The sequence below is a fragment of the Physeter macrocephalus genome, chromosome 14, assembly GCF_002837175.3.
Source record: "Physeter macrocephalus isolate SW-GA chromosome 14, ASM283717v5, whole genome shotgun sequence".
In the NCBI taxonomy this organism is placed as follows: Eukaryota; Metazoa; Chordata; class Mammalia; order Artiodactyla; family Physeteridae; genus Physeter; species Physeter macrocephalus.
The window spans coordinates 3,489,149-3,516,559 of record NC_041227.1 but is presented as its reverse complement, the minus strand read 5'-3'; the positions used below and the strand labels follow the sequence as shown (position 1 = coordinate 3,516,559).

Here is a 27,411-nt window from a genome sequence, read left to right as displayed (position 1 = left end):
TCCCTCCCGGAGGGACCTCCCTTGATGTCGCCCATTCTCCGTCGCATCATCCCGTTCTCCTCACCGCACTTACTGCTGTCTGAGCCCCCCCTTTATTCCTTTCTTTGCCTCTTTGGGGTCTGCCTCCCCGCTAGAACACTGGCATCCTGCCTCTGTTGTTGGCCGGGGGTGCCCCTGACACACTGAGCAGCCGCTCCATAAATTGGTGTAAACGGCGAGCAGAGGCGTCTGGCCTTTCCTGAGAAGCAGTGAGGGTCCCCTGAGGGCGCACGAGCAGGGGCGAGGCAGGGCGAGGGCACGTCTGAGGTCCCCTCCGCCTCCACGTGTGCGGCGGGGTCGGGCCGGGGGGCCTGACGGGGCCACGTGACGCCGGCCTTGCAAGAGCCAAGATGGACGTCATCACGTGGCGAGGGCGCCGCGGGGCGTGGGTGGCTGCGGGGGGGGCGGGGGCAGGAGCCCGGCGAGGGCTTGAGGAGGCGGCGGGGACGGGGAGGGGCTGACGCTCTGCGCCGGGGCAGGGCTACCGGAAGGAGGGAGGGAGGTGCTTGAGCAAGGCGCACGCCCACGTTTGGGCACAGAGCTGGCGTGTCGCTGGCGGTGTTGGCAGGGCCTCGACCCACGAGCCGGAGCGTGGACGGCATGGGGGAGCCTCCACTAGCGGTTTTGAAGTAACCAGTTTGAAAGTTACGAGCAGCACCAGCTGAAGGGCAAAGTCACTGAAGGACCAGTAAGGAGTTTCCCGGGGTTGTGTGGTTCCTTTGATCATGGGTGCGTTTCCTACCACCGTGTGTTCCCTCCGACTTCACATCAGGGTGACAGGGAGAGCAGGTGGCCAGCCGTTTTCCCCTGGGGACAGAAGGGCTTTCTGTGTGTCAGGTTGAATAAGCCCCGTCCATCTGTGGAAACAGAGTGGCATTAAATGCAATCCAAGGGCGATGGGGGGACTTGAAACCCACTTTTCTTCCTTCTGTAAGCCTGCAGGATTTGAGCCACGGGACGTTGCCGGGTAATTTGGGGGTTTCGGTTGGCACGTCCGGGGCAAGGTGCTTCTGTTTGGAGGAAAGAGGACAAGGGGCGACTGCGTCCTTCCTCACATTGCTGGGGAGGGGCCGGGCCGGGGCTCCCAACTCTGGGAGGGGGAGCTCACAGCCGAGCTGGGGCTGCAGCCTGGGGGCCCAGCGGGATAGACGGAGGAGAGGCCTCGGGTGAAGGAGGCTGCTCGTTAAGGAGCCGCCGTCCACGAGGAGAGCGCGAGATGTTCTCCCAGCTCGACTGCACGGCGGGAAACCTCAGAGGGTTGAACTTGGCGTCCTGGTACGCGAAAGGCCGTTGGTCGGCTCGGTCTCTGAAACGGCTGGTGGGGCAACTTCCAAAGGGGTGTTCAGGCGGTAGAGGAAGGAAGGTAGATGCGTCATGAGGAGACTAGCGATTCATTGAGCCCAGGAGAATCCTTGAGCAGGAAACTAATAGCTGGGCCTCTCCAGCAGGAGGAAGTACAGCTGTGGCGGGAAGGATGGGGTTTAGGCCTAACGTGCCCCCCACTGTACAGCGAAGCCCGAATCTGCAAAGCAGGCGATTAGGCTGCAGGTCCTCAGGCGCCTGGGGAGGGGCGCCCCCAGACTCCCCCTTCACCGTCCCCGGAAGGTTGGTGGACGGCAAAGTTGGTCCCGAAGCTTCCTGAGCACTTTCGGGGGGAGAGAAGAGACGCTGTCCTGGGATGGGAATGACTCTGGAGCGGGGAGGTCAGACTGTCCTCCTAGCTCATTTCACAGAACGGGAGTCACAAGCCCAAAGGCGCCCTCTGTGAGTGACGGGCCAGGGGCAGCGCTGTGGCAGGTTGGGAAATGTGTGTCCTTGCTGCAGGGGGCACCTGCCCCTCAGCAACTGTGGGTGTCGGCCTGGGAATGCCAGAGCAGTGTGGGCAGAATTTTCCAGGAGAAACTGGAAATGTTTATTCCGATGTAAAATTTCCTTTATTTCAATGTTGGGGGCCGACTCACATTTTTTAAAAAAGAAAGTATAGACCCCATAAAACACATTTGTGGGCTGTATTTGGTCTGAGGGGGTCACCCGTTTGCCACCTGTGATATGATGTCACTTGTTTTATGAGAAGCTGGTTCTTGTTTGCGCTGAGGATGGGGGATTTTGACTGTTGCGTTAATGTAGGGAAAACGGTGGGTCAGAATGTGAATTGAAGGTCAGCAATAGAAGCATTAAGACCAGAGACTGTGACCACCAATGTCCTGTGCAGCTCCGGCAGATCTTTTCTTTCCAACTGGCAGGGGAGGGGGCCTCTCTGGAAGAGCTTGTGTACACACCGCCCCCACGGCTCTAATCTTGATCGGAGGAAGCATCTCTGTGCGGTGGTGAAAGCCTGGGCCCTGGGCAGCGATGTCTTGGTTCCTATCCCGGCTCTGCTGTGTCCCACAGGCAGGCGACCTCCCCGGCACGTGCCTCACTGTCCTCTCGTGTCAAATGGGGGTAATTTAAACAGAGCCCATCTCCAAGGGCTGCGGAAAGGATGCAGAGACAGGACACATAAAAAGCCTAGACTTCTGTTTGGCAGGGGGGACGCACCAGGGAATAAAATAAATATGGGGATAGGGAATTTTAATAGTGTGAGACATAATTTCCATACCATGCAATGCACCCTTTCAAAGTGCACAGTCTAGTGCTTCTAGTATATCCGTGGAGTTGTGTGTCCATCACCACAATCAACTTTAGGACATTTTCATCCCCCCCAAAGGAGCCCTCACCCCTTAGCCATATCTCCAATCCCTAGAACAGTACCTGGGCCGTGTGGGCACTTAGTACTTTTTCAGTTATTGTCGCAGGGGTTGAGGGAGGTATGTATGGAGACCCATTACCACAATTAGTGTCACCATCCTGTTCTTTGTGTCTTTACCAGCTTTATCCTCTTCCTCAGCATCTTCATCACCTTGTTTATCTTCGTCATCACCACCGTCATTTTCATCAATGTCTTATCCATCTTTTTCTCCTTCATCTACATCAGGTTTCTTCATCTACATCATCAGGTATCTTCATCTACATCAGGTATCTTCATCTACATCATCAGGTATCTTCATCTACATCAGGTTTCTTCATCTACATCATCAGGTATCTTCATCTGCATCAGGTATCTTCATCTACATCATCAGGTATCTTCATCTACATCAGGTTTCTTCATCTACATCATCACGTATCTTCATCTACATCAGGTTTCTTCATCTACATCATCAGGTATCTTCATCTACATCAGGTTTCTTCATCTACATCATCAGGTATCTTCATCTGCATCAGGTATCTTCATCTACATCATCAGGTATCTTCATCTACATCAGGTTTCTTCATCTACATCATCACGTATCTTCATCTACATCAGGTTTCTTCATCTACATCATCAGGTATCTTCATCATTTTTGTCTTTTTCATCTTCTTCACCATCATCTTTAGCAATATCTTCACACACATCTTTATCGTCATCCTCAGCATCTTCATTGTCCGTCTTTGATACATAGGAAGCACTTAGGAAACAATGGCTCTCGACCTCCTTGAGATCCAGGGACCCCACTTCCAGGAGAATGAAGCCCACATCTGAAGCCAGGTTGGGAACTTCAGGCTGACTCCTGCCTGGAGGCAAAGGGAGCCTTGAAAGTGGTGGAAGGTCAAGGGTGGGTGGGGCCAGGACCTCTCCGTTCCTGCAGGTCCAGCTCAGGACCGACCCGGTGCAGTGGCTGTTTGGGATGCTGATCTCGAGGTAGCAGCCACCCCTCGGCTGAGATGTGCAGGGCCTGGTTCTCTGCAACCCTCTTAAGAGGATTTTGAGATCCCAGGAGCAAAGACTCTTTGTGTTTAGCAATTTCTCTGCTTTTCTTCCTTTTTTGGTGAAGCAGATTTTCTTGACTCACTTCCCCAGCGCTCCAGGGAATCTCGGGCATGTTCCTGGGGCTTTCAGTCTCCCTCTGTTTAGAAACCTCAGGGGACACGGAGGTCAGGTCTGTTCTATCCAGATAAACCCTCCCAGGCCCTTAGCCTGGTACCGCCTCCCTGCTCCGCTGCTGTGGGGAGGGGCCTGCTGTGACTAGTACGTAGCCTCCAAGGTGAAGAGGAAGCCTGGGATTACCGAGGCACTTTCAAGGATTTGTAGCAAAATGCAAAAGGGAGACGCCGGGCAGGCCTGGGAGCAGGCCCTGTGGGGTGTTGGGGGAAGGGCAAGACGAGACCCCTGCCCTGGAGGGAGGGGTGCGACGGTCCTGGGAGGCCGAGGCCGGCACAGCCCGGGCCAAGCGGGGGCTGTAAAGTCATGCGTGTTCTGCTTTTAGATGGAAGCAGCTAAGCAGTAGAAAAACGGCACTCCCAAGTCGGTAAACATTTGACAAAATCTACACCTCGGAGGACACACATATGAGTCTCGGTCTTTGTTAGAACGCGTGACGTTCAAGGAAAAAGAACCAGCATCCGGGGCTGGGTGGCCCTTGCAGGTGGGGCGCAGCTCCCCTTGGTCCTGTCAGCTCATGGCACCGGAGTCCTCCCGTGGGGTCAGCTGCTCTTGTTTTCCTTGGTTGCTTGGGAGTCTGTCGAGGAAAGTACAGCACGTTTTATAAGAAAATGCCAAACAGCCTCAACCCCCCTTCAGGATAGATAACAACACGAATCCCAAACCCAGGGGAGCAGGTAGACTGGCAGTTTAGAGCTCACGTGGCTGGGAGGTGCAGACTGAGGCGGCCCGGGCTAATCACTCTCCACCTGTCCGAGCCTGTGAAATGGGCGTGTGACACCTGCCTGCTTTACCCAGGGTCAGGGCTTATCCTGTGTGAGCTGTAGTCATAGTAATAATAGTGCAATGGTAGCTTGCTCACATTTATTAAATGTGTGTCACGTGCCAGGGACTGTGCCTTGCCAGCATTCACCGAAGCCTAAGATGTAAATGCTGTTATTAGCTGTCTTTCATAGCTAAGGAGATGGTGGTTCAGAGAGGTTAGGTAAGATGTTCAGAGTCACACAGCTAGTGTGTCATGGAGCTGAGATTTGACCCAGTCAGGCTGGTTCTGGACACTGGGCCTGGAGGCACCCTGCTTCGTGGAATGGTTGCAGACAGTCAGGCCTGGCATGGTTGTTCCACAGTCACTGAGGGTCCAGGCTTCCTTCTGTCAATATCTTCCTGCTCAGTTATCCTCACACTGGCACTTACCCTCTATGGTCCAAGATGGCTGCAGGAGCACCAGACATCACATTCAAGTCTCAAAGGTGCATAGATCCCAGCTGAGTCAGCTCTTCAAAAAGAGTCTTTCTAGAGGCTTTTCGGCACACCTTTCCGTACAGCTCCTTTGTAGAACCTCTTCACGTGGCCATGCTTAGCCGGAAAAGAAGCTTCCCTGAATAGAATCAGCTTTCTGGTTCTATGTGAGAAGGGAGAATGGAGGTTGTGTAGGAAGCTAGCGGTCTCTGCTACAGTGGGTGTTCAGATTAATTTTGTTGAGATAGACTGAAGGGTGGAAGGAGGGAGCAAACAGATGGACAAGTGAATGGCAGACCTTGTGTGTGTGAGGTAACAGTGATTTCTAAAGCAGTCTGGTGCCAGGAGTCTGTGTGGAAGCCCCTGTGGGCTCTGGGCAGTTTGTAAATGCCTCGTGTTCCCCACTGTCTAGAGGTGGGGGCCCAGGGATTTAGGCAAGTGGCGGGAAGCTGAGGGGGAGGGGCACTCCGAGGGGCCCCTGCGGGGGACGTGGCCAGATACCGCTGTCCCTTCCTCAGTGATACCCGCCCCGTGACATTGCGGTTCAAGGGCAGACACTTCCCGGGCAATGTCTGTGTGCCCCCCTCAGCACAGGGCCCTGGGGATGGAGGAGAGAACAAAAGGGATGCAGGGCGGGGAGGGAGGTCGAGGGAGAGAGGGTGAGGTGCCTGTGGACACAGGAAGTAGCGCGCGCAGTCGCAGGGCGCCGTCGGGGTCCTGCGTCCCGCCCTACCAGGCAGTTCCTAACCTCCCCTCTCGGGGCTGGTGAGGCCGATGCTTCTTAGTGGTGCTGCTGAAGTTGTGTGTCCGGCAGAAGCTCCCTGGCCTGTAGGGTGGTGGTCTTTCCTTTTTTAAAATCAAGTGGAGTTGCTCTTCTCTTGGCCTTGGTATTTTCTCACCCAGTATTTGCTTGTTTACTGCAGCCTTGCTGAGACCCTGCCCTGGGCCTCAGGCGCCGTACTAACCTGCCTTCGGCTCCCAGACTTGCTGGGGAGGGGAGCTAGGAACCAGGAGATGCGGCCCAGCGGATGAATGAGCCCCCTGGTGGAGGAGGAGCTGGGCGCCCTCCAAGACCCGGGAGAGCTTCCCCAGGAAGGGGAGGGGGGGGGGAGGGGCAGGGCCTGGTACCGACAGGTGCCCCATAAACATTTGTGGACCAGGGACCACAGTGGTCCTAACGCCACGGGCAGGCAGTGGGGAGCATTATGTATTACTTTAATTTTCCAAATCTGAATAAGGGACCAATATCCGTGGTAAAACTTAAACAGCACATCTCACTCCCACGCCATCTCTGCCCAGAGGCTGCCGCTGTCCATGGGCTGTTTGGAAACACTTGGAGGCGGGTTTTACGCGAGCAGTAATAACCATGATGGTAACTAGCCTCCTCTGTACTGAGTGGACACCCCTCCCTGCACGGGGCTGAGCCATCCTCGGCAGGAGATCACAGGCCCGGGAGGGCGAGGGCAGAGCCCCCGACTCCACGTTCAACACGGGTGATTCATCCCAGAGCCGGTTAGAAGAAATTATAAATGTGACCTGCTCATGCTCGAAACACTTAATTTTAACCTAAGTCATTCAGAGGTGCATTTATTCGGACGGCATCAACGACTTCTCATTGCAGAAGGATCTACAATTAGTGTTCTTTCTCGTGTGAGACAAACGTTGGATGCATCTTCTACGATTTCTAGTGCCGACTTCTCTGCAGAGGAGTGAGAATTAAAGACGCCGGGAAGCAGAGTCCCCCCAGAGATGGAAGACCCCATCGTTCACTCATTCGTCTCCCATACTTGCCCGCAACGGCCAGGTCTCAACATCCTGCCTTTACTGACTTCAAAGCAGCCAAGTCGGTTCTCATAGAAATAACATTTTCTTTTTCCATCCATATTGCATCATTTAATCAATGTGCATAAAGTCTGATTAAATCACCTAATTACAGAAACGAGTTCACCTGGTTCGCGTAGGTTAGGGAACAAGGAGACTAGTTCCGGACAGGGGCCCAGCCCTCTGTGGGAACGGCCTGCACGGGGCCGGGGCTGCTCGCCACGTGTGCTCGGCGGGGTCTGCTTTTCCAGAAGGACCGAGAGTGTCGGTTAACCCGGGTTCAGATAAGTGGAGGTAACTCGAGAGAGCTTCTCCCATAGTACTGTCATCCTCGTTTATGGAGAATGGAGGCTGTGTCTGTGAGACCCAGAGGCCCAGCACCAGTGGGAGGTGTATAGTAAGTGGTTTCTGGCAGGACATCGCAGACGGCATCTGTGGGGCAGGCCGTCGGGAAGGGCCGGAACTCCCGGGCATGGACCGAGGCTGTTGTCTACAGGCAGAATTTCCTCTTTGCCAGGGAGCCCCAGCCCTGCTCCTAATGCCCTTCCACTGATTGGACCAGGCCCACCAGACCATCTAGGACAGGCTCCCTTAGTTCAAGTCAACTGATGATGGACGTTAAACCACATCTACAAAACACCTCCACCGTGGCACCTAGGTGAGTGATGGACTGCAGAACTGGGGCTGGGGCCTTCCCAGGTGGACTCCACCGACTGACGGCCCCCGGGCCAAAGGCAGCAAGAAGTTTGTGGGCAGATGGGGAATCCCAGAGCTGATTTGTGGAGAAGTTAGAATTCACACCAAGGCTGGGTTTGGAGCCCAGTTTTACTTTCATGCTCCAGAGTCCAGCCAGGTGGGCTTCCAGGGAGGACCCATCATCGAGCGCCTGTGCTGGCCCCCGGGCCAAAGGCAGCAAGAAGTTTGTGGGCAGATGGGGAATCCCAGAGCTGATTTGTGGAGAAGTTAGAATTCACACCAAGGCTGGGTTTGGAGCCCAGTTTTACTTTCATGCTCCAGAGTCCAGCCAGGTGGGCTTCCAGGGAGGACCCATCGAGAAGCGCCTGTGCTTTCCCACACCTGCCTGGAGCTCTGTTGCCAGCGGACCACAGTGTCTCCAGCCGGGCTCTAAACGGACGCCAGAGCTCTGCCCTGAATTCTGCTGTCATGCACCGTGTCCTTATGAACTCTCCAGAAGACATCCGCTTAGACCTGAACTGTTGGGTCAAAGGATAAATACCTGCATTTGTAATCTTGGTAGATACCAAAATATCGTCATCAGAGCTCGCCTGAAGAGCACACTCTGAGGCCCGGGGTTGGAGGTGAACGATGGGCCCCCCTCATCCAGCTGGAGGTCTTCCTGGAGGAGGTGAGATGTCTGCCTGAGAGCACAGGGTTTAGGTCAGCTGTTCTGTGGCCTCTGGCAAACCTGGCGAGGTTTCGTGGGCTGTCACTGTGACGGGCCAGGCCAGGGGGTCGTGCGTCCCGCAGGCGAGGGCGCTTCCTGAGCAAGGAAGACTCCCCCACACCCCACTTGACCTTCAGTGTCCCTCGGATGCTTGGAGGGTCCAAAGCTGTTAGAATGACCTGAGCCTGCAACCTGGGTGTGCAGTGGACCCACACAGGGAGATCTGGCAGTTTCGTCAGTTTCCCTGAACACAGGTGTCTTGGAAATTGATGGAAATTGACACACCTGGTTTCATTCAGAACTTTACCAAGAATTGCTGATTTCGGGAAATGGCTGCTCGGTGGCGCCATCACTGTGGGTGTGTGAGTGACCAGTACAGAGCCCAGTCTCTCTGCGCTCGTAGCTGCTGCTGTTGTCACGGTGGTTGTTTTGCGTAGGTGCCTTCACCACATCACGTGACGTGCTCACATTGAGCACTTACGTATTGAATATGTGTTATTTGATTAAAACTTGCCTTGCCTTCTTCCTCCTGTGGGTTACAGCCGGACGTCACACTGACTTTTAAAAATTACCCATGTCGGTGGGTTGGGGTGAAGGGGGCGCGACAGAATACTTGTACAGGGGGTATGGGGTCCAACGGGGTTGGCGACCCTGAGAGAGGAGAAGGATGCCTGTGCCGAGGGAGACGTGAGCAGCTCGGTGTGGGAGTCACGGGGCGCGGCGTCTGGGGAGGGTCCCCGCAGACTCGCTGGCCTCGTGGGGCTTGGACTTGGTCCTGAGTGCGGTGGGACCCCGGGTTTGAGGTCATGGTGAGAGCGGGGGTCATGTTTCAGAAGGGCCAGCCCGCGGCTGTGGGAGGCATGGAGTGAGGGGGGGTCGCTGCTGGAACCCTGCGGGCTCGGAGATCGCTGGGGGCCGGGAGCAGAGGGCGCCTCGGGGTCTGGCGGAGCGCGTGCACCACAGCAGGTGCCAGCCTCTGAAGCAGGGACACTGGGCCGTAAGCAAGTACGAGGAGGTGGGGTCGGATGCTAGGCCAGCTGGAGTGCCTGGCTCACAAGATGCCGTGATGGGGGCCTGCGGCCAGCGCCTCTCCAGGCAAGCCCCTAACAGGCTGATACTTCGTCCTCGCAGGGTAACTGCAAGGACAGAGGGGACTGAGGTTTGGGGGACGCTGCCGTTCCCCAGCGTGGACCGCTCCGCCCCTCAGAGCCTGCAGCCCGGCTCGGGTCTCTGTGTGGCCTCGTCTCCGTGTCACCTCCTGGAGAGGCTCCCCTCCCTGGCCCTCTCTCCCCGGCCTGCCTGCGTGTCCCTGGTGGTCCCCGCACCCTGACAGCGCCCGTGGGAACGGAGGAGCCTGCGCCTCTGGGGAGCCCCGTCCCAGGCGGGGACTCCGGTGTTCCTTGGTGACTCAGGGCTGGCAGTGGAGCAGGATCGGTGTTCCCAGGAAGGAGCTCCCAAAATAGCCGGCGTCCCCGTGGGCGGAGAGCTGTCGGTTCTGCAGCCGTGGCTTCTCTCCCCAGGAAGGCATTCTGCCTCGTTTAGGCGGGATTGCGTCTCGGTTCTTGCCCGACGCTGAGGTGACTTTAGGCGTTTCCTTGAGCCCCGCGGGGAGGCGGTGGCGATTCGGGGCGCGTGCAGTGCCGGGGGGCAGTCCTGGCCGGCGGGGGCATGACCCGCAGCCCCTGGAGCCGTGCCGGGTGCGAGGTCCCGCGAGGGTGTGTGAGGGACGATTCCGACACGGCCACTGACTACGGGCGGGCCTGCCGCGCGTCAGGCCCCCGGCTTGGGGCTTCTGGGCCATTGCACTTACCCCACAGCCGCCCCAGCAGGCGGTACTGTCGTCATCCCCTGTGGGAGAGGGGGCGGGAGCCCAGAGGGCGTCGCCGGCCCGTGCGCGGAGACTGCTTGGCGGCCCTGGGCCTGAGCTGGCGGATGGGAGACAGGTGTGCCTGGAAAGAGGTCTGACTGTGCGTTCATCCTCCCCAAGGAAGAAGGCCAGCAGCTGGACGCTCCCGTGGGGCGCTCAGCTGGGGCCACTTGTCCACGGCGGGCCGCAGAGCTGAGGTTTGGACCTGCTGTCCTTGGACATGGGGGGGGTGGTTCCCAGGGCCTGGCCCTGAACCCTCCAGGTTCTCAGGACCCTGGTCCCACAGGTGACCCAGATGGAGAGCCCGCAGGGGAGCGAGGCCACTGGGAGGGGAGCCGTGGGGGTGATGAGGAGTCAGCTGCTGTGCTCCAGCTGTGCTGCCAGGGGTGGGGAGGGCCAGGGAGGGGTGGGTCTGGAGTAGCCAGCTCTCCCAAATAGCAAGGGAAGCTGCAAAACTTGATTTTTTAGAGTGAAAACTCCCAGTCGATTAATAGTTGCTCCATATTCGCATGTTTAAAAATACCGGGTGAGCCGAAAGAGCGGCTGCTTGCTGAATTTGGACCGTGGTGCCCTGATGGGTCAGGCGGCCAGGCTGTCCCCCACCCCGGGGGTCAGGGAGGTTGCCAGCGGGGTGGAGATGGCAGCTCTGTTGGCTGAAGCTGGAGAAGACCTGGGCCCACCACACCCGGGGAGCAGTGTAGATGCTGATCATCGTAATAATACCCGCACCTGCTCGTGTGCCGGCCCCCTCGGCACCCCTGGGTTCCCTGGGGCAGGTGAGGGCCAGGGGATTGGAGGCTCAGGTAGGGGGGGCACTAGTCGCTGTCACCCCACCTCAGAGGGGCGGAGCTGGGACTTGAATTGAGACTCTGCCTGTGTCCTGCCCCTGGTGCCGGTCTGGGGGATGGAAGTTGGCAGCCTAAGGGACGTGGATGGTATAACCACATCACTTATTCTCCTGAAACCCACCCCGGGTACCCTGGTCACCTGGCTGTCGGTGGCCTCGGGGCTCCCCTCCCTCCACCCGTTCTCCCCCATTCCTCCCTGTTCGTGCGTCACCTGCTCACTGACTGGCTGTCCTCAGGTGGTTTCCCATATTCACAGCACAGGGTCAGGTGCAGAGTTCGGCCTTCACCGCAGACCTACTCAGAGGAGATGCCGGAGGGCTGGGGAGCCCCTGTGGGGGCCCTCACAGCCACACTGCACACAGACCCGCAGCTGCCATGCCCCCCACCCTGTCCTGTCCCAGGTGGCCTGTACGTTTGCCTCCTACTCAAGTCCCCGGGGCCTGTCCAGTGTGCTCCTGGTCCCCCGGCATGCCCGCCTCTCCTGTGTGAACAGGCGTGGGGAGGGGAACGGCGCCGGGGGGAGGGCAGGTTCTCTCTCTCCTGGTTTCTTTTCTTGGTGTCGCTCCCACGCCCACGCAGCGCTGTAATTGGCCGCCACATTCCTGCTTTCTCAGCGGGGAGAGTCAGAAATAGACTGTGGCTTCCCCAGTTCCAGGCGGCACCTGCTCATCACCCACAGCGGCAGCTTCTGAATAAGGAGGGAGAGGCCGTGGGTGGAGCCGGGGAATCCCTCAGGGTGCTGACCTCACCTCTCCTGAGGCTCCGCCCCTCCTGAGGCTCCGCCCCTCCACCCCCAAAGCCCTGCCACCTCGGGGCTGTCTCCGCACGTCCTAGAGAGCCCCTTGCCGCTGAGGTGCCAAAGCAAGGATGCTCTGGCAGCATCCCTCCTGGGCCACACCAAGCACACGCCTCGGAGAGGGAGAGGAGCCAGCATTCATTCATTCATTTGCTCCTTGTTCAGGCCACTTGTGTTTGCCTGTGCCAGGCTCTGGGGTCTACGTGGGGAATGAGACCTGGTCATGTTTGTTTCTCTGAGCGCCAGCGGTCTCATCTGTAAAGTGGGCATGATCGTGCTGTCTGCCCTTGATATTAGGGTTGTCGCCGCTCCTGCTTCGGGAAGTCCCAGCCCGTGTGGAGAGCGGTGCTGAGTCTCGGGCAGCAAATGGGCGGAATATTGTGTTTAATGTGTACTTAGTCCAACGTGTATTAATTTGGAATTTGCAGTGTTCTTAGTCTAGAGCCAATACCTCCCCTTGTCTTGAACAGTTCGTGGGCCCTCAGCCACTCACGGGCCTGTGGCACCTGTGCTTCTCGTCTGATGGGGCTCCCCCTGAGCAGCTCCGTGTCTCCTGGGGGCAGGTTCTTCTCTGTCCTCCTTCGGAAAGCAGTCCAGAAGTGCTTCCGAAGGTACATCCAATCCTGGCACGCCCATGCCCCATCCTGCCCTGCCTGCTTCACACCCTACAGTGCCTTCTGGGCTCTGGGAGTAAATCCAGACCTCACCAAGGGCTGCAGGTTGGGTGGGTCCTGCCCCGTGGATGCACACACACCCGCACAGAGTCCAAATGGCACTGCAGGGGTCCTGATCTCAGGATCTTTGCACGTGCTGTGCTCTTCCCTCCCGTCCTGGCTTAGCGATCCCCACTTATCCTGATCTCAGATCTCAAGTCAAGCATCACCTTCTCAGGCAGCGCCTCTGTCCAGGTGGGCCCACCTACTCTAGGCTTTCCTAGTACTGTCGGTTCTTCCTCCTAGCCCTGGTCACCACGCAGAAATGCCTGGTTGTTTGTGTGATAATGGGCTGAATGTCTGTGCCCCCGGAGCCTGTGCTCCTGAGGGCAGGGCTGGGTCTAACTTCTCACCACCACATCCCAGGGCCAGGCGTGTCCTATAGGCTCACTAAACATCTGACACGGAAGGTCAGGTTAACTCAAGGTAGAAGTTCTCAGTCTCATGAAGTGGGGTGTCAGGTACAGGTAGGGGAGAGTCTAGATGGGGGCTCTCGATCTGCAGCACCACCCTTCCCCCTGTGACTGGGGTCTCACAGGGAGGGGATCAGGCTGGTGGTGCGGCCCTGGGCCCTCTCGTCCAGCCGTGGGCTCCTGGACTCCCTCTGGGTAGAGGGGCGAGTTGGTGAGAACCCACTAGGCTGCACTTTGCTCACAGCTGTGTACCTGCAGGGCTGCGTCCACCCAGCGGACTACCCCTTCTGGACCATTCGGAGGTGCCCTGTGGGCCCGCTGTGGCCTCACCCTGGCAGCATCCAGGAGGTGCCTAGCAGCCAGCTGGAGTCCTGCCTTCCCCCCTCGGGCCAGTGGCGGAGGTTTTGGTGCTGAGATGTCCACACTTTCTGAGAACTCAGTCTATGATCAGCTGACAACCCACAGGCTGGGTTTTCTCCAGACAGTTCTTGAGAAACCGTTGTTCTGAGCAAGCACGGTAACAGGTGCATTTGTGCATTTTCTCATTCAATTCTCTCACCTCTGTGAAGGTCTGTTATTAGTCCTCATTTTGGAAGAGAACAGGGCTCCAGGAAGAAAAAGCCTCTGTCGGGGCAAAGTGAGTGGAGGTTTGGGGGTACTTTTCAGGTTTGAGGAGATGCGTGGCCTCATCCTCAGCTGTCCCTGTGGGCATCCTGGCTGGTCAGCTGGCAGCCACTAAGGACCAGGCTCTGCACGCCTTGTGGATTCTCCACAACTCTGCCAAAAGTTTCCTCTTCCAGGAAGTCTGCCTTGATCGCTCCTCCCTGCCCTCCCCAAGCCCAGCACGTGAGCAGTTAGGAGACACCGTCTAGAAATGTGACCTTCCCAAGGCTGGCTCCTCTTCCTGCGGTCTCTGTGGAAATGGGTCTCCCCTGAGTTCCCCTACCCCATCACTCAACCATCACCTCCTCCCCGCCCCCCATTTTGTCTTCTCCGTGGCATTGACCACTCCCTGGGATGGTCTTGTTTGTTTACCGTTGTCTGCCTTCTTCTTTAGACTGTGAGCTTTCCAAGGGCAGGGACCACTGTGTCCTGGGGCTTGGAGCAGTGCCTGGCACAGAGCCAGTGCTTGCCCGTCACTGAGTGAGTGAGTGAATGAATGGCGTTTGGGGGATTTTGACCAGGCTGAGGGAGCCCCACCCAAAGAGCTTGGTTTTGTGCCCGGTGCTTGGGAGGGATTGGGAGGCCCTGGCCCTGGCCCCTGGGTGTCAGCCAGGAGCTGTGGGGGGTGGGTTCAAGTCTCAGCAGACGTCCAGACAAGATGTTAGGCAACCACCCAGCAGCCAGCAGACACGCAGGCCCCCAGAGGAACCAACGCATTAGCAGCCTGAGCCCCCGGGCCGCCCTGGGCTGTGTGCTGCGACAGGCGTTATAAACGGGAGGCAAGTGTTTATGGAAGCGACATCCCCTTTGGGGCACAGTATTGTGGACCCACGTTGTGGGCATTCAGACGCTCAGCCTGTTGTCTCTGTGCAGTGGCTACAGGATCCGGAAGTGGGAAGCTTTCTGGCTGTGCCCCAAGGACAGCATTATTGGAGTTACAAAAATAATTGGAGCTTGGCATTAATTTTGGCTAATTATGCCTCCCTCTCCTGACCAGCCTTTTATTTATGTATGTATTTTTTTCCTTTTGGCTGTGTTCTCCAACTCCCTCGTTGAGAGGCCATTTGAAAGGAAATGATCGTTTGTCTTCCTATCTCTCAAACCGGGCGGGTAGGGCTGGTGGCGGGAGGGGAGCTGTGGGCGTGGCCGGCTCCGCGCGCTCAGCCCAGGAGATTCCCAGCCTGGATTGGATGCGCTTCCTCTCTACGCGCCTCGGCTCCTTGCCCGTGGAGGCAGGAGCTCCCTCCATCACCACCCTGGTGGCGGGTGGTGAGTGAGGCTGGACCGCGGTAGGAGCAGGACCAGGGCGAGTGCCAGTGTCCGGGTCGCCGGGAGCTGGGGACACAGAAGCTGGAGTCGCGGCTGCCCGCCCCTCCCTCCGCCAGCGGGCAGGGGACCATCTCCCAGGTGGATCTCCGCGCAGCTCGGACGCGCCGCCAGGGGAGCCGTCCAGCCCGCCGGGCTGGCAGCAGATGTGGACATGAAGAGCTGCTCGTCCGGAGGGGGAGCGCGGACTGCCCCAGCCGCCCGGTGACAGAGGACCGCCTCCCTCCCGCGCGGGGGTTCTAACTCGATTTGCCCGCAAGAGGCAGCCGCCGGAGAAGGTCCCCCTCCCCTCCTCCCGCTTTCGGGGAGGCGATCTTCAGGGGGTGCGCCACCCGCCTGGGACCCTCGCAGACCCTGGGTGCAATCCGTCGGCAGCCACCATGGTGCAAAATGTAATTCTAGTGTTTTTCCGCAGACGGCTGAGCCAAAGACCCGCCGTGGAAGAACTGGAGAGAAGAAACATCTTGAAACGTGAGTAGCGGGTGATGCCCTGAGGCCCCCCCTTCACGTGTGCTGAGGCTGCTGCGGGAACCCGGCTCTGTGGCCTGAGCCCTCCTGGGTTCCCATTAGGTCCGAGCTGCTGAGGGACTCTGAAGGCAAGCCCCCCACCCCCGGGAAAGTTGAAACACCCAGGCACATCCTGTTTAAAATTAAAAAGGAAATTAAAAAGGCTAGCTCTCCTAGCACCGTTAAAGATGTCCCTGCTCCAGGGTTATCTCATTGGTCGGCCCTGCAGATGGAAGGGAAACGAATGCGTATCCTTTTGCAGGCTGGGTCTCAAGCAGGTGTCCCTGGCAGTTTGGGACTGGCGCTCTTGATGGCCACGGACATCACAGGCAGGTGTGGACAGTGTAGAAATCCTACCAGGGAACGACTCGCCCCTTGGTGGTTACAGCTGGGTGCATAAAGCAGCTCAAAGGAACGGAGAAGCCTTGGGAAACGTTGCCTGTGGCTTAGAACCCCGTTATTCCAGGACCCTCCCTCCTGGCTTCACACCCCCTTGGGTTTCCCCAGTTAGGTGTGCGGTTGTAACACGTGCTGAACACCGGTGTCCAGGGATAGCCTCCACGATGTAGCGGACACTGTTCCATCTCATTAAAGCCATTGATGATTTGGGTGGTAAAACCCTCTCAAAAGTGTTTCTCAGATACGTCTTATGTATCTGGTCAACAGACTTTAGTTTGCGAGACATTTTCTACAAAAAGTATCTTCTAAGTGCCTAGATTTTTAAAATATTTTCATTTTCTCCTCTCTTTACGGATGAACGCTGCAGACATTCTCTGAGTTTGGTTTTTCATTCCATGAACATCTTTTTACAAAGTTAAGATGGTCCCGAGGCTTAGACAGCAGAACCTCTGGTCCAGGTGCCGCTTCCCATCTGATTCCTTCCCCCTTTCTTTGCCTCAGCACCTTTATTAACTGCCTGGAAGACTCCCTCCTTTATAGACAGTTGAAATATTTAAACCCTAAGATTAAGAATTCTTTCTTTTAGGGGCTTCCCTGGTGGTCCAGTGGTTAGGACTCTGCGCTTCCACTGCAGGGGGCTCGGGTTCGATCCCTGGTTGGGGAGCTAAGATCCTGTAAGCCGCGTGGCACAGCCAAAAAAAAAAGAATTCTGTGTTTTATTTTTTAAACTTAAGATACGGAAACTACTATTCTATATTACGTGAACTAGGCCACCTCTGAGGATTTCAAGAAAAGCTTTTCGTTGCTAACATGCTTAATCAAGTGGGCAGCTAGAAATGTCAAGCTCTTTGTTACCAAATATTTGAACTTTTAAAAATTAAATCACTTACTTATAAAGCTCATAAGTCACGGGTGCCCCTGAAGTAGTAATCCAAGAGTTGAATGGGGCAAGTTCAAGGCCCGGGCAGTGCCGTCCTCAGACTGGTCTGTTGCCCAGAGTGGGCAGAGGCTTTTCTCCCGGAAGCCGTTTTCTCCCGTCAGGGGTGACCTCCTCTCTGGTCTTGCGGACGGCCAGGCCCTCCCACCGGCGAGTGCTTCCAGTTGTGTCAGTCTTTGCACATAGACGTGGAAGCCTGAATATCAGAGCTGGTGCTTGGTGAGCAGAGATGGCGGGTAGACCCCGGGAGCTGACGGCGCTCGCCTTCAGGGCATAGCAGGGGCAGGAAAACGGGCTTCACAACCCTGTGGCCCTGGTGGTCCCTCCCTCGCCATCCAGCAGGCAGGTCCATCCCTAGCCGGAAGCTTCTCGAATGCCCTGGGCAGCAGCGGTCCTTGAGAATTTCACTGCTGGTTTGAGGTGGCTGTTTGGCTCGGTTCCGTGGAGGTGAGAATCGACTGACTATAGCTGGTCCGGCCTAGAACATCATCCGCGCGGGCCCTTGACACCGGCTCGCACTTGCTGCATTTTCGGCTTTTAATCAACGCGCAGAGTATCGTCACGTTGTATTTGCTCCCCTTCAAGTGGGGAGCTCGTGACTAACTGCGATCGTGTCAGAGGAACGCTCAGAACTGGGCCCGTGCATCTGTGGATACAACGGCGTAAGACACGGTGGCCCCTGTGTATATGCTGTGATATTAAAACGGATCATCCCGCGTTGGGCCCACTCTGCCAGGCATTGCGCGCAGTGCTTGCTTATGTTCCCCCGTTGAATTGTTACAACACGGCTATGAGGTTCGCACGGCTGTCCCCCTTTCCCTGGCGAGGAAGCTTAGACCCCAGGAGGTACTATGACTTTTTAACTTGAGTCTTGGCAAAGGGATGGAGCTGAAGTTCACGCCCAGGTGGCCTGGCTCGTCGTCCACACTCTAACCACCGCCTTAGGAGCAGCGGTGCATCTCTGACTGTTTACAGAAGACACATGTGTGATTGTCCAAGATGCCAGCACTGTGCCCGGTAAATCTGGGTATGGAAACGCCGATCATGACTCCCTTGTTTTGTATAAGGCACCGGGCTTTCTGGGTCTGAGAATAAGAGATCCACAAACCCATCGCCGAGGGGAGCTCAGAGAATCTGTGGCTTAGGCTCTGAGGAGGGACGTCTTGGAGTCGGTGCCCCACCGAGCGCCTGGCCCCGAAAGGGACCCCGCTGGGCACCCGAAGATGAGCTCTCCGAAGCCCCCGCTGTGCTCATATGAACTTGTAGTGAAGCTGATTTGTCGTTCGCGAGTTAAAAAACAGAAAGATCTGATCTTGCTTCAGTGTTTTCACATGGAGGCTGTGCTTGGGATTTTTTCATGGCCTATTTTTAAGAAATCTGAAGAATTCGTTTCAAATCATCATTTAAATCCCTCGTGGTTGGCCTTCTATGTGGTACTTCCCCAGGTTTTTCTAACTGTATTATCAGCTTTCTGATTAGCGCTTATAACTGTGGTTTCTTCTGGTTTTTCACTTAGATTGAGAACCAGGAACATAACAGGGTTTGGCTTCCTTTTCTAAAACACCCAAATGCGAGATGAATCCTTTTTAAAGAAAACTACTGAAAAGTACAATGGCTAGTATGTTAAACGCCCATATACCAAATCCCCCAAATGCACAATGAAATGTTTTAGATAAAGGCAGGTAATATGAGCTTATGGTAACTGCAAGTCGCAGGATTTTCCTTTCTCAGACCTGGCGGTGTTTCCAGGAGAGCTGACAGATGAGGTCCCTTTCCTAGGAGAGGAATTCTGGGCCCCCCTCCAGGGATCTGAGGCTTTATTTAGCAACAGAGAGAGCCAGAAATAGGACATCCATTATCTGGTATCCCAGGGCAGAGCGTATGTTCTACACTACCTCTCAGCATTCTGTTCCGTTTTTAGCTCCCAGGTGGAGGCGTCAGCACGGCTCACATGTTAATAGTCACACTCCCCAGGCAGAGCCAATTTTGGTGAAAGACTCAGGGTCCTTTAAACGGCAGGTCAGGCATCTTACTTCTGCAAGGGGAGAGTCAGCTGGGCTCCTGGATATGTTTGGGTTTGAAATACATCTTGAAAATATGAATTCCAAGCAGGCGCATGCTGCCCAGAATCGGAAGAGAGTGTTCCTTACCTTGTGCTGGTTGGCTGAAAGTATGTATATACCTATTACATGGAAAAGGGGAAAAAAAAAAAAAAAAAAGCAGTGACAGTTCTATTAATATGCAAATCATTCATATATATATATGTATGAATATATCTGTGACTTATCCTACTAAAACTATTTTTGTTTGCCATCCATGTTCCTAAATGTAAATATACAGAGAGAGGTATGATATTTGATTAGGAGAGAGAGCTTCTTCCTGTTTCTCCCGCAAATAAATGCCCAGCGTCAGTCTGTGCGGTTATTTCTGACACAGAGAAGGGCCCAGGAGAACCAGGCTGTGACGATGGCAAAGCTTCCCTTCTACAAGTGTTTCTGTGGACAGTGAGACCATAATGTCCTGAGCAGCAATTGGCAAAGCAGAGAAAAAACAAACTGTGATGTGGAGAAAAGTGTCACCTACCAGGTGTCCTTTGTGTTACATCTGTAGCTTCCAGAAATGTGCAGATCTTGAGGACACTTCTCTGCTAAAAAGAAGAAAGTCTCAACCTGCTTCTTTCTTTTCTTTTCCTTTTTTTTTTTTGTTTTAATCTTTCACAGAAAGGAATGATCAGACAGAGCAGGAAGAAAGAAGAGAAATCAAGCAAAGATTGACAAGAAAGGTACTATCATTTAAGCACCGGTGTCCTGAATATTAAGGGGGAAGAGGTGGACTAGAGGAAAGCTGCTTCTGTAGCAGCTGGGATGGGTGATACAGGGCCTCGCTCTGTGATGATGAGTGATGGTTTCTGGGGTAACAGTGAATTCCCTCACCAGATGCTCGAAAAGCAGTGCCCTTTGCCACGTCCCGCGGTGTGACCGACTCGCCTCTGGACGATGTCCTTACCTGGCACCAGAGAGCGTGGCGTGGCCGTGCGGCCCAAGACGACGTTTCCGTTTGTTTCCAGGAAGTCAGACGTTGACGGGGCATGCTCTTCATTTATTCGAGCTCTTTACACAGTGCTTAAGCCAAGAGTGCCTGGGTCTCAGTGTGTCGGTTACCTTTCGGACTCTTTGGTTACCTTCCACTTGTCTAGAAGCTCCTGATTGCAGAAACGTACTAATGGCCGACATAGGTAGCAAAGTCAAGTCAAAAGGTAGTTTTGTTAAGTCAAGCCAAGACGTACTATGGCTGACATAGGCAGCAAGCCTGTAAACTTTGATCTCCTTTTAAAGCCCTGACCATCTCTAAATTCAAGTGATCTGGTGTTATCCTTTTGCTACTGTGTTCTGTGATAGTAATAATGAAGTCCTGTCTTGCCTGAAGTTAGTAGAACACCCTTCCTGAGTTTGGGTTACGAGCACTAGTAGTATTTAGCATTTCAACTTTATCAGGAGCTTTTTTGGTGAAACCCTGCCTAACGGTGGCTGGAAAGAAGCAGCTGCTGCCGTGCAGCCCTTTTCCTGAGTCAACTCACCAGCCTTTCCTTGAGCGGGGTGGTGAACAGGGCACCGCTAGCCCCCCGGGGGTGTGAGTGCTGCTGAGGAGGTATGTTAAGGGGAGGAGGCTGTAATTTAAGAGTGTATGATTTAAGCCCTTCCCAATAGATATATTTTTTTTTTGCATTAGGGTTATATTTCGCAATCTCAGACTTTTATATTCATTTGTAGAAGGGTACTGTTGGTCCAGAGTACTTGAGCAAAGCTGGTTCGGCATGTGAGACCTAACCCTGGCTCTCTCTTATTCTAGCTTAATCAGAGGCCCACGGTTGATGAGCTGAGAGACAGAAAGATCCTCATCCGATTCAGCGACTACGTGGAGGTGGCGAGGGCGCAGGACTACGACAGGCGGGCAGACAAGCCCTGGACGAGGCTGTCGGCGGCAGACAAGGTGCAGAGCAGGCCTGTCTGCGCTGGTCGGGGTGCACGTATGTAAGAAGGGCGAACCGTGTCATGCCAGGGAGTTTATTCTTAGACCGTGGGCGCCATCCGCTGTTGCAGTTAAGGCTGAGCTTGACCAGATGTTGCTTTCACAGATACAACCCAGATTTAGGGTCTTGCTTTCAGCCAGGGGATGGTTTTGCCCTTAGGGACATTTGGCAATGTCTGGGGACATTTCTGGTTGTCACCAGTGGGGCGGTGCTGCTGGCGTCTGTCGAGTGGAGCCCAGGGAGGCTGCTCACCACCCGGAAGTGCACAGAGACGGATCCAGCCCCACATGTCAAGAACGTGGAGCTGATAAGCTCTGATCTGGGGCACAAGTCAGAATAGGCAGGGCTGGCAAAAAAGAGCTGGATGGCATTGTTTGAAACACAGCGAGCTGCAGTGGGGACGAGGAAGGGAGGAGCGGCGAGAGGCCCTCGGGAGAGAGGGCCTCCCCGGTGTAGGGGGAGGCAGCTCCGGGCTCTGTCCTGGACCGGTCCGGTTTGAGGTGTCTCTGGGGACCTCCTGGTCAGAGAGGCGGGGAGAGCAAGGAGGTGTGGTGGGGCAGAGGCTAAGGGGTGAAGCGGAGGGAATTAACACCCACCGAGCCCTCACGCTGCCCGATACTGAGCCCAGCCTACCAGCTATTATTTCATTTAATCCTCCGAAAGATCCCTAAGAGAGAGGTGTTGTAATGATCCCCGTAGAGGTGCCATTGAACAGGTGGCCAGGAGAGGCTGGGACAGGTAAGGCTTGTCTGGGGTCAGGTGCTATCGCCTGGCAGAACTTAAACCCGGGAGCGTCTGTCTACACAGTCTCTCCTACCTTCCCGCCTCTAGTGATTTGCAGAACTCTTAAAGCCTTTCGGAAGAGGAACATGATACATTCAGCCGATGAGTTTGCTCACTTTGCTGATTGTTCCTCGTTCTTCATATGCTGAGTGTGAGTCCGTGAGGTTATAAATGAATGCACGTAAGCATTGCATCCACTTGGAGAAATGCAGACAGGCTGTAGTTGGACTGACCCTCTCGGTTGCCCACGGTGGATGTGCTCAGAGGAGCCCAGCCGTGAAGGGAGAATTCAGGCATCTTTGGCAGCAGAGCTGGGAGTAGTACGTCCCTACATACTTGACGCAAAGCCTTTCCTCGCCCCGGAGGCTGTGTCTGATGTTTTTGTCTGCCCTGGTCCTGGAGGGTTTATCTGAGAGAAGCACACACAATGAAAGTGGGTGTTGGGAAGCTGGAGGGGGGCCAGATGAGAGGCCCTGAAAAGACAGGTGCACGTCTCAGCCACATGTAACGGCAAGGCTATTTCTCAAATGACACAAAACAAAAATGGATTCTGAAGTTAGAATAACTTGTTTCTAGATTATCTAATTGCTGAATTCCAAGTAAGTTCACCAAAAGCTGAACTTCACTCATTATTTCAATGTTCCTACTTTGTAAGTGCCCTAAGCATGTGCTTGATCCCTCTATTATGTACCGTGGTGGGGTGGGACGGGGTGGGGAGGGGTGATATCTTCCTACTCCAGCACAGCAAAAAATTCACTAAGCACGTCCAGAATACCAGCTATGCACTACTAGCTTGGTAGGACTATAAAAATGAGTATGTAAAAATCTAAATGCTGAACAAAAGGTTTTTTAAATCTATCACAAAATAACCAAAGCCAGCAAGTATTAGGAATGGCTGTCAATCCATAACCATGATACTAATTTCCTGTGTTGACTTTTTAATGTCCTGAAAAATAATGTGCAGTTTTTAAATTCCAGGCAGCAATTCGTAAAGAACTGAATGAATACAAAAGCAATGAAATGGAGGTGCATGCGTCAAGCAAGCATCTGACCAGGTCAGATTTCTGTTTGTATGAATTTCATGATACTTATAACATGGTATTTATTTAAAAAGAAAATAATGTCAGAAAGCACTGCGTGTTCAGGTAAAAAAAATTCAGTATTTCTGCAGAGAACTGTCTTGAACAGACAGAATGCAACTCAGTTGAAAGTGCTGTTCGCTCCCGTGGTTTCTCACAGGGCTTGGTGAAAGGTGGTATGTAGGAGAACAGTATTACACAGGTCGTTGTTTTATTTAAGTAGTTAATGTATATTTAAGGAAATTAGTCTCAAAGCACTGAATGCACTTTGCCTATATGTTTAATTCCCCTTCTCTAATAGACTCCCTAGTTTATAGAACTCCCTGATTTATTTATACAAATATTTATATATTTGTTTCCTCAGCAAATATTTGAGTATCACTATGTGCCATTCTTGGTGCTGAGAATGCAACTATAAATAAGGTAAAGGAGGGTCCCGTCTTCATGGAGCTTCTATTCCAGTGGGGATGTATTGACTGATTCTTCCATAATCAAGACTTTTCACACAAGGGGAACATACTCTCTGTCCACGTGACCATAAACAAAAGTGGCACAGGGTGTCTTGCTGATGCTGAAGTGCTCATTGGCTGCATACCCTTCCAGCATTTCCCCTTCTTGTCCATGGCCGTGACAAGTCATGATGAAGTTCTCACATACCTTTAATCCTAAAGAGGCTGCCTGTGATGCCAGGAGCCTTCAACTGCGCCAGCTGCTTTGTCATTTTTCCCTTGGTCTAGAGATGCTCAGGCCCCAAATACAAAGAGAAAGGAAATCCTGAATGGAGATACTGCCTCAAACTAAAACAATGGATTCCTTTCCTTTTCTGTTCCTCACAAAGTGGCCACTGCAACTGTTATTTAAAAGATTACTCTGTGAGCCACTGTGGCTGTAGAAGAGAAAGCAGGCACACAGAATTCCCTCCTACACGATAGTTTTACTTTGTATGTATCAAGGGAGGAAAAGGAGGTTGGAAGAGCAGGAAAAAAATGAAGCAAGTAAGTAGTTTGTTTAAAAATGTTTGTTTCCCCCCCATGACTGGCATACTTTTGGGCAGGAATAAATCACCTTACTTCTGAGTGTTCAAAACACTAAAAAATGTTTAGGAAATAAACATTCTCTGTAAAACGTTCGGAGTTATTTTTAATGTTCAATTCTGTGTTAAAGAAAAAAAGATATAATTACTACATAGTCTATGGTAATTTCAAAATATTTAATACATTTTTTCATTATACATTATTATTAAAAGACATGTTTACTAAAGATATGTATTTTTTTCTCATAAGTCCTTGAAAGCTTTCTTACAGGACAGAATTTTAAGAGTGAGTCCAAAACTTAGACAACAGGAAATACGATTTTTTTTTTTTTTTTTTTTTTTTTGGCCGCACTGTGTGGCACGTGGGATCTTAGTTCCCTGACCTGGGATCGAACCCACAACCCCTGCATTGGAAACACGGAGTCTTAGCCACTGGACCACTAGGGAAGTCCCTGAAATATGATTCTTACACCACCACATTTTAGAATTTAATGTCAACTTTTAAAAGTGAGAACAATATTTTTAGTCACATGAGCTTTTCTTAAGTGTGTTAAACATTGCCACAAACACATTATCAACTCTACAAGAACAAAACTATAACTCTACTACTATAATATCCAATAATTTGTTGTATTAATCAATTCATTACTTCTACTGATTTAGCAAAGCTCTGCTCTTTCTTTGTACTTCAAGGGCTTACCTAGCATTTTTCAAACTAAGTTTTTGGTAGGCTTAAGAATTCAGCATCTGATTCCTCTTGGGTTATGGCTGGGTCCCGAGCAGTGGGTGCCGTCTGCGGCTCTACACTACTTTAATCCAGGCAGGTCCATCCTCATGTTTCACCCGCTGGACCTGCGCGAAGCTTTTATAGCAACAGAATTATTTGTGGGAGGTTTTGGCAATTTTAACTTAGACATGTGTAACCTTATTTGTCTTTTTGTAATTTCTAGATTCCACAGGCCATAGAGATTTTCTTCTGAGAAGAATTGTGTTTAATTTTTTGATACCAACACTGAACATTCATCAGGGAACTTTCCTGAAGTTCAGCTCACGACTCCCTGCTGTGTTTGTGCGAGGAGCAGGACCACACACACAGGTGAAATCTTGGCCGCACTCACCTGTAAGAGGACCGGCAGGGGACACTCTTCACTCTCTGGTGTCTGAGGAGTGTGAACTGCTGGGGTCAGTAAAGACCCCAAGTAACTCGACCAGAAGAAGACTGTTGTTTGCCTTCCCGCCTTGTTTTGCAGTTCTGCGGTGTGACCAGGGACGGCCACGTGCGTGTGCAGGGTCACCGCGCCGAGGCTCCGACTGAGGGACGTGTACACAGTGTCTTCAGTACCGTGTGGAAAAGACGTTTTTATTCTGATCACAATTAATTTGAGAACTCTTTAAGTTCGTGTTATACAAAATGACTTACTGTATTATTCTTTTTTTATATGATGTCTAACAAAAAATGCAGCTGCAACATTTTGATTCCTGTTAATTTTGTTCTTTAATTAAATGACTACTCATTGCAGGAAATTAACCTGGGTGTTACAGTTTCTTGGGGTTGGGGTGAGAGATTTTTTAGAACAGACTGTGAAACGAGTCCAATTTTATTACTTTTGAGCCATCAGAAGCCAAACACATAAAGGAGAATTCAAACTTTTCGTGCGTTTTGTTTTGTAAATTCTGTTAGTATACGTGGTTTGTGCCTTAGAAAATCAAATTATCCTTTTCAAGTTAATTTAAGTTTATGTATCATTCAGTAATGAACCTAGAAATAAGTAATAACTTGTTGAGAAATTCTACCAAAAGGAAAATTATGCCCTCTTTAAGAGTATTTTTAATTTCATATTTGCAAACATTACTAAAAACTCTGTTATAAGAGACAAAGGTTTAGATGGAGTGGAGATCATAAAGAGGAAACTTACCCTGGCACAAATGTAAAAGGTAATCTTGGCACAAAGGGGGAAAGTAAGTTAAATAAAAATAAATGTTCCCTGAAATATATTTTTACTTGGCCTTCGAGTAAGCATCCTCGTGAAAATGAGCCCTCCCTCCTGTTCCATCGAGGCAGGGAGCACAGTGCTTGGATAAGGGCTTTGGGATCTTGCTGAACCTGTGCCGAAATCCCAGCTCTGCGCCATTCAACAAGGTATTTATTTCCTCTGCAGGAAGCTCTCGCACCCCCGCCCCTCTCCGCCCCACCCCGCCCCATCCCGCCCCCCCCCCAGACTCTCCATCCAACAAGGTATTTATTTCCCCTGCAGGAAGCTCTCGCACCCCCGCCCCTCTCCGCCCCACCCCGCCCCATCCCGCCCCCCCCCAGACTCTCTCTCTCTCTCTCTCTCTCTCTCTCTCTCTCTCCCTCACACAACACTACTGTAATCTCTAAATGAGATAAAGGAGGGAAAGTGGCTGAAGTGCCAGCACAGTGCCCTGCAAGTTCTGTCCACCGTGGGTGTGGTTGCCAGGTAGCCCTGGAGCTGCCGAACCTCGCCTGTGACTTGTCACCGCACAAGCTACCTCATTGCTCTCCTCGACTTTTCCTGTTCTTCTGCTTTAAGGCTGCGGTAGTTCAGGCGCCCATGGAAACTGCTCAACCCTTGTGGTAGCACTTTGTCCTAAGGGACTTGTGATCAATCCTAGATGCTAGCAAACATACTGTCAGTTTGTGGAATTGGGGTCTTTTATAAGAAATCACTGTATGGTAGAAAAATTCCAGCTCTACCTCTTACTTGCTGTGTAACCTTCTGTGAATCGCTTGACTTCTCTGAGACTCAATTTCTGTGTCTATGAAATGATATCTAAATCCTTTCTAACTAGAACCCAATCCCTTAATTTTATACGCATTTATGTGTATGTATATATATTGTATATTTAATATATATGTGTGTACTCTTTTATACATAAGCTGTTACTTGTGGCCAGTCAACCCCCAAAATACTTATTTTCTATTTTACGTACATATTAGCTCCCTATTTTATATTGTATTCAATTTAAAATATAAATTGGAGCCAAATGTGTAAACATAAGATTTCAATCTCCATCACGTAGAAATATCCATATAACTGCTTACTGTGAAGCAAAGAAGGGAAGAAGGTTCCCTTATTCTAGAAACCATTCTGGCCCCCAAAGCAAAAAGGATCCGTGCTTAGAAAATAACTAAACTGCAGCTATAGTTAAGAGATAGTCTGATAGATGGGACACATGTTCAGGTTTTTTTGCCCAAGTAAAGACCCATAACTAATAGATAAATAAAATTAAAGATTTACAATAAAGTACAAGATATCCAAATCAGAGTTTTTTAGTTTGGTCCAGACTCAAGGGTTCTAAGATATCACAAAACCAGAAGACATTTTCATTGTAATCAAAATGTTTGCAATGGTATCTAACTTCTATCATTGTATTTTTATCAATCATAAACTCTTTCCCTAAATTGTATTTCCATATTTCATGTTCTTAGCAGGTATTACAGAGGTTGAGATAACCTAAAACTGTGAATCAAGTACGTGTATTTACTCTGCACCTACTAAGTGTATGGAATCCTGCACTAAATAAGTATATGAC

At 52.5% G+C, this 27,411-nt stretch overlaps 1 protein-coding gene across 2 annotated transcripts in view; it reads left to right on the top strand.

Moving 5' to 3' along the window:
- The window catches only part of PHACTR3 (phosphatase and actin regulator 3), a 202,827-nt gene extending 177,498 nt beyond the window's left edge, over positions 1 to 25,329 (top strand). For both annotated transcript variants that reach the window (XM_028499893.2, XM_055090152.1), the window contains 5 exons: positions 15,504 to 15,559; positions 19,652 to 19,713; positions 20,781 to 20,921; positions 22,723 to 22,799; positions 24,807 to 25,329. In XM_028499893.2, coding sequence (XP_028355694.1) covers positions 15,504 to 15,559; positions 19,652 to 19,713; positions 20,781 to 20,921; positions 22,723 to 22,799; positions 24,807 to 24,822 — 352 coding nt within the window. In that variant the 3' untranslated portion in view covers positions 24,823 to 25,329. The remainder of the gene's footprint in view (positions 1 to 15,503; positions 15,560 to 19,651; positions 19,714 to 20,780; positions 20,922 to 22,722; positions 22,800 to 24,806) is intronic.
- Positions 25,330 to 27,411: the final 2,082 nt, after the last annotated feature.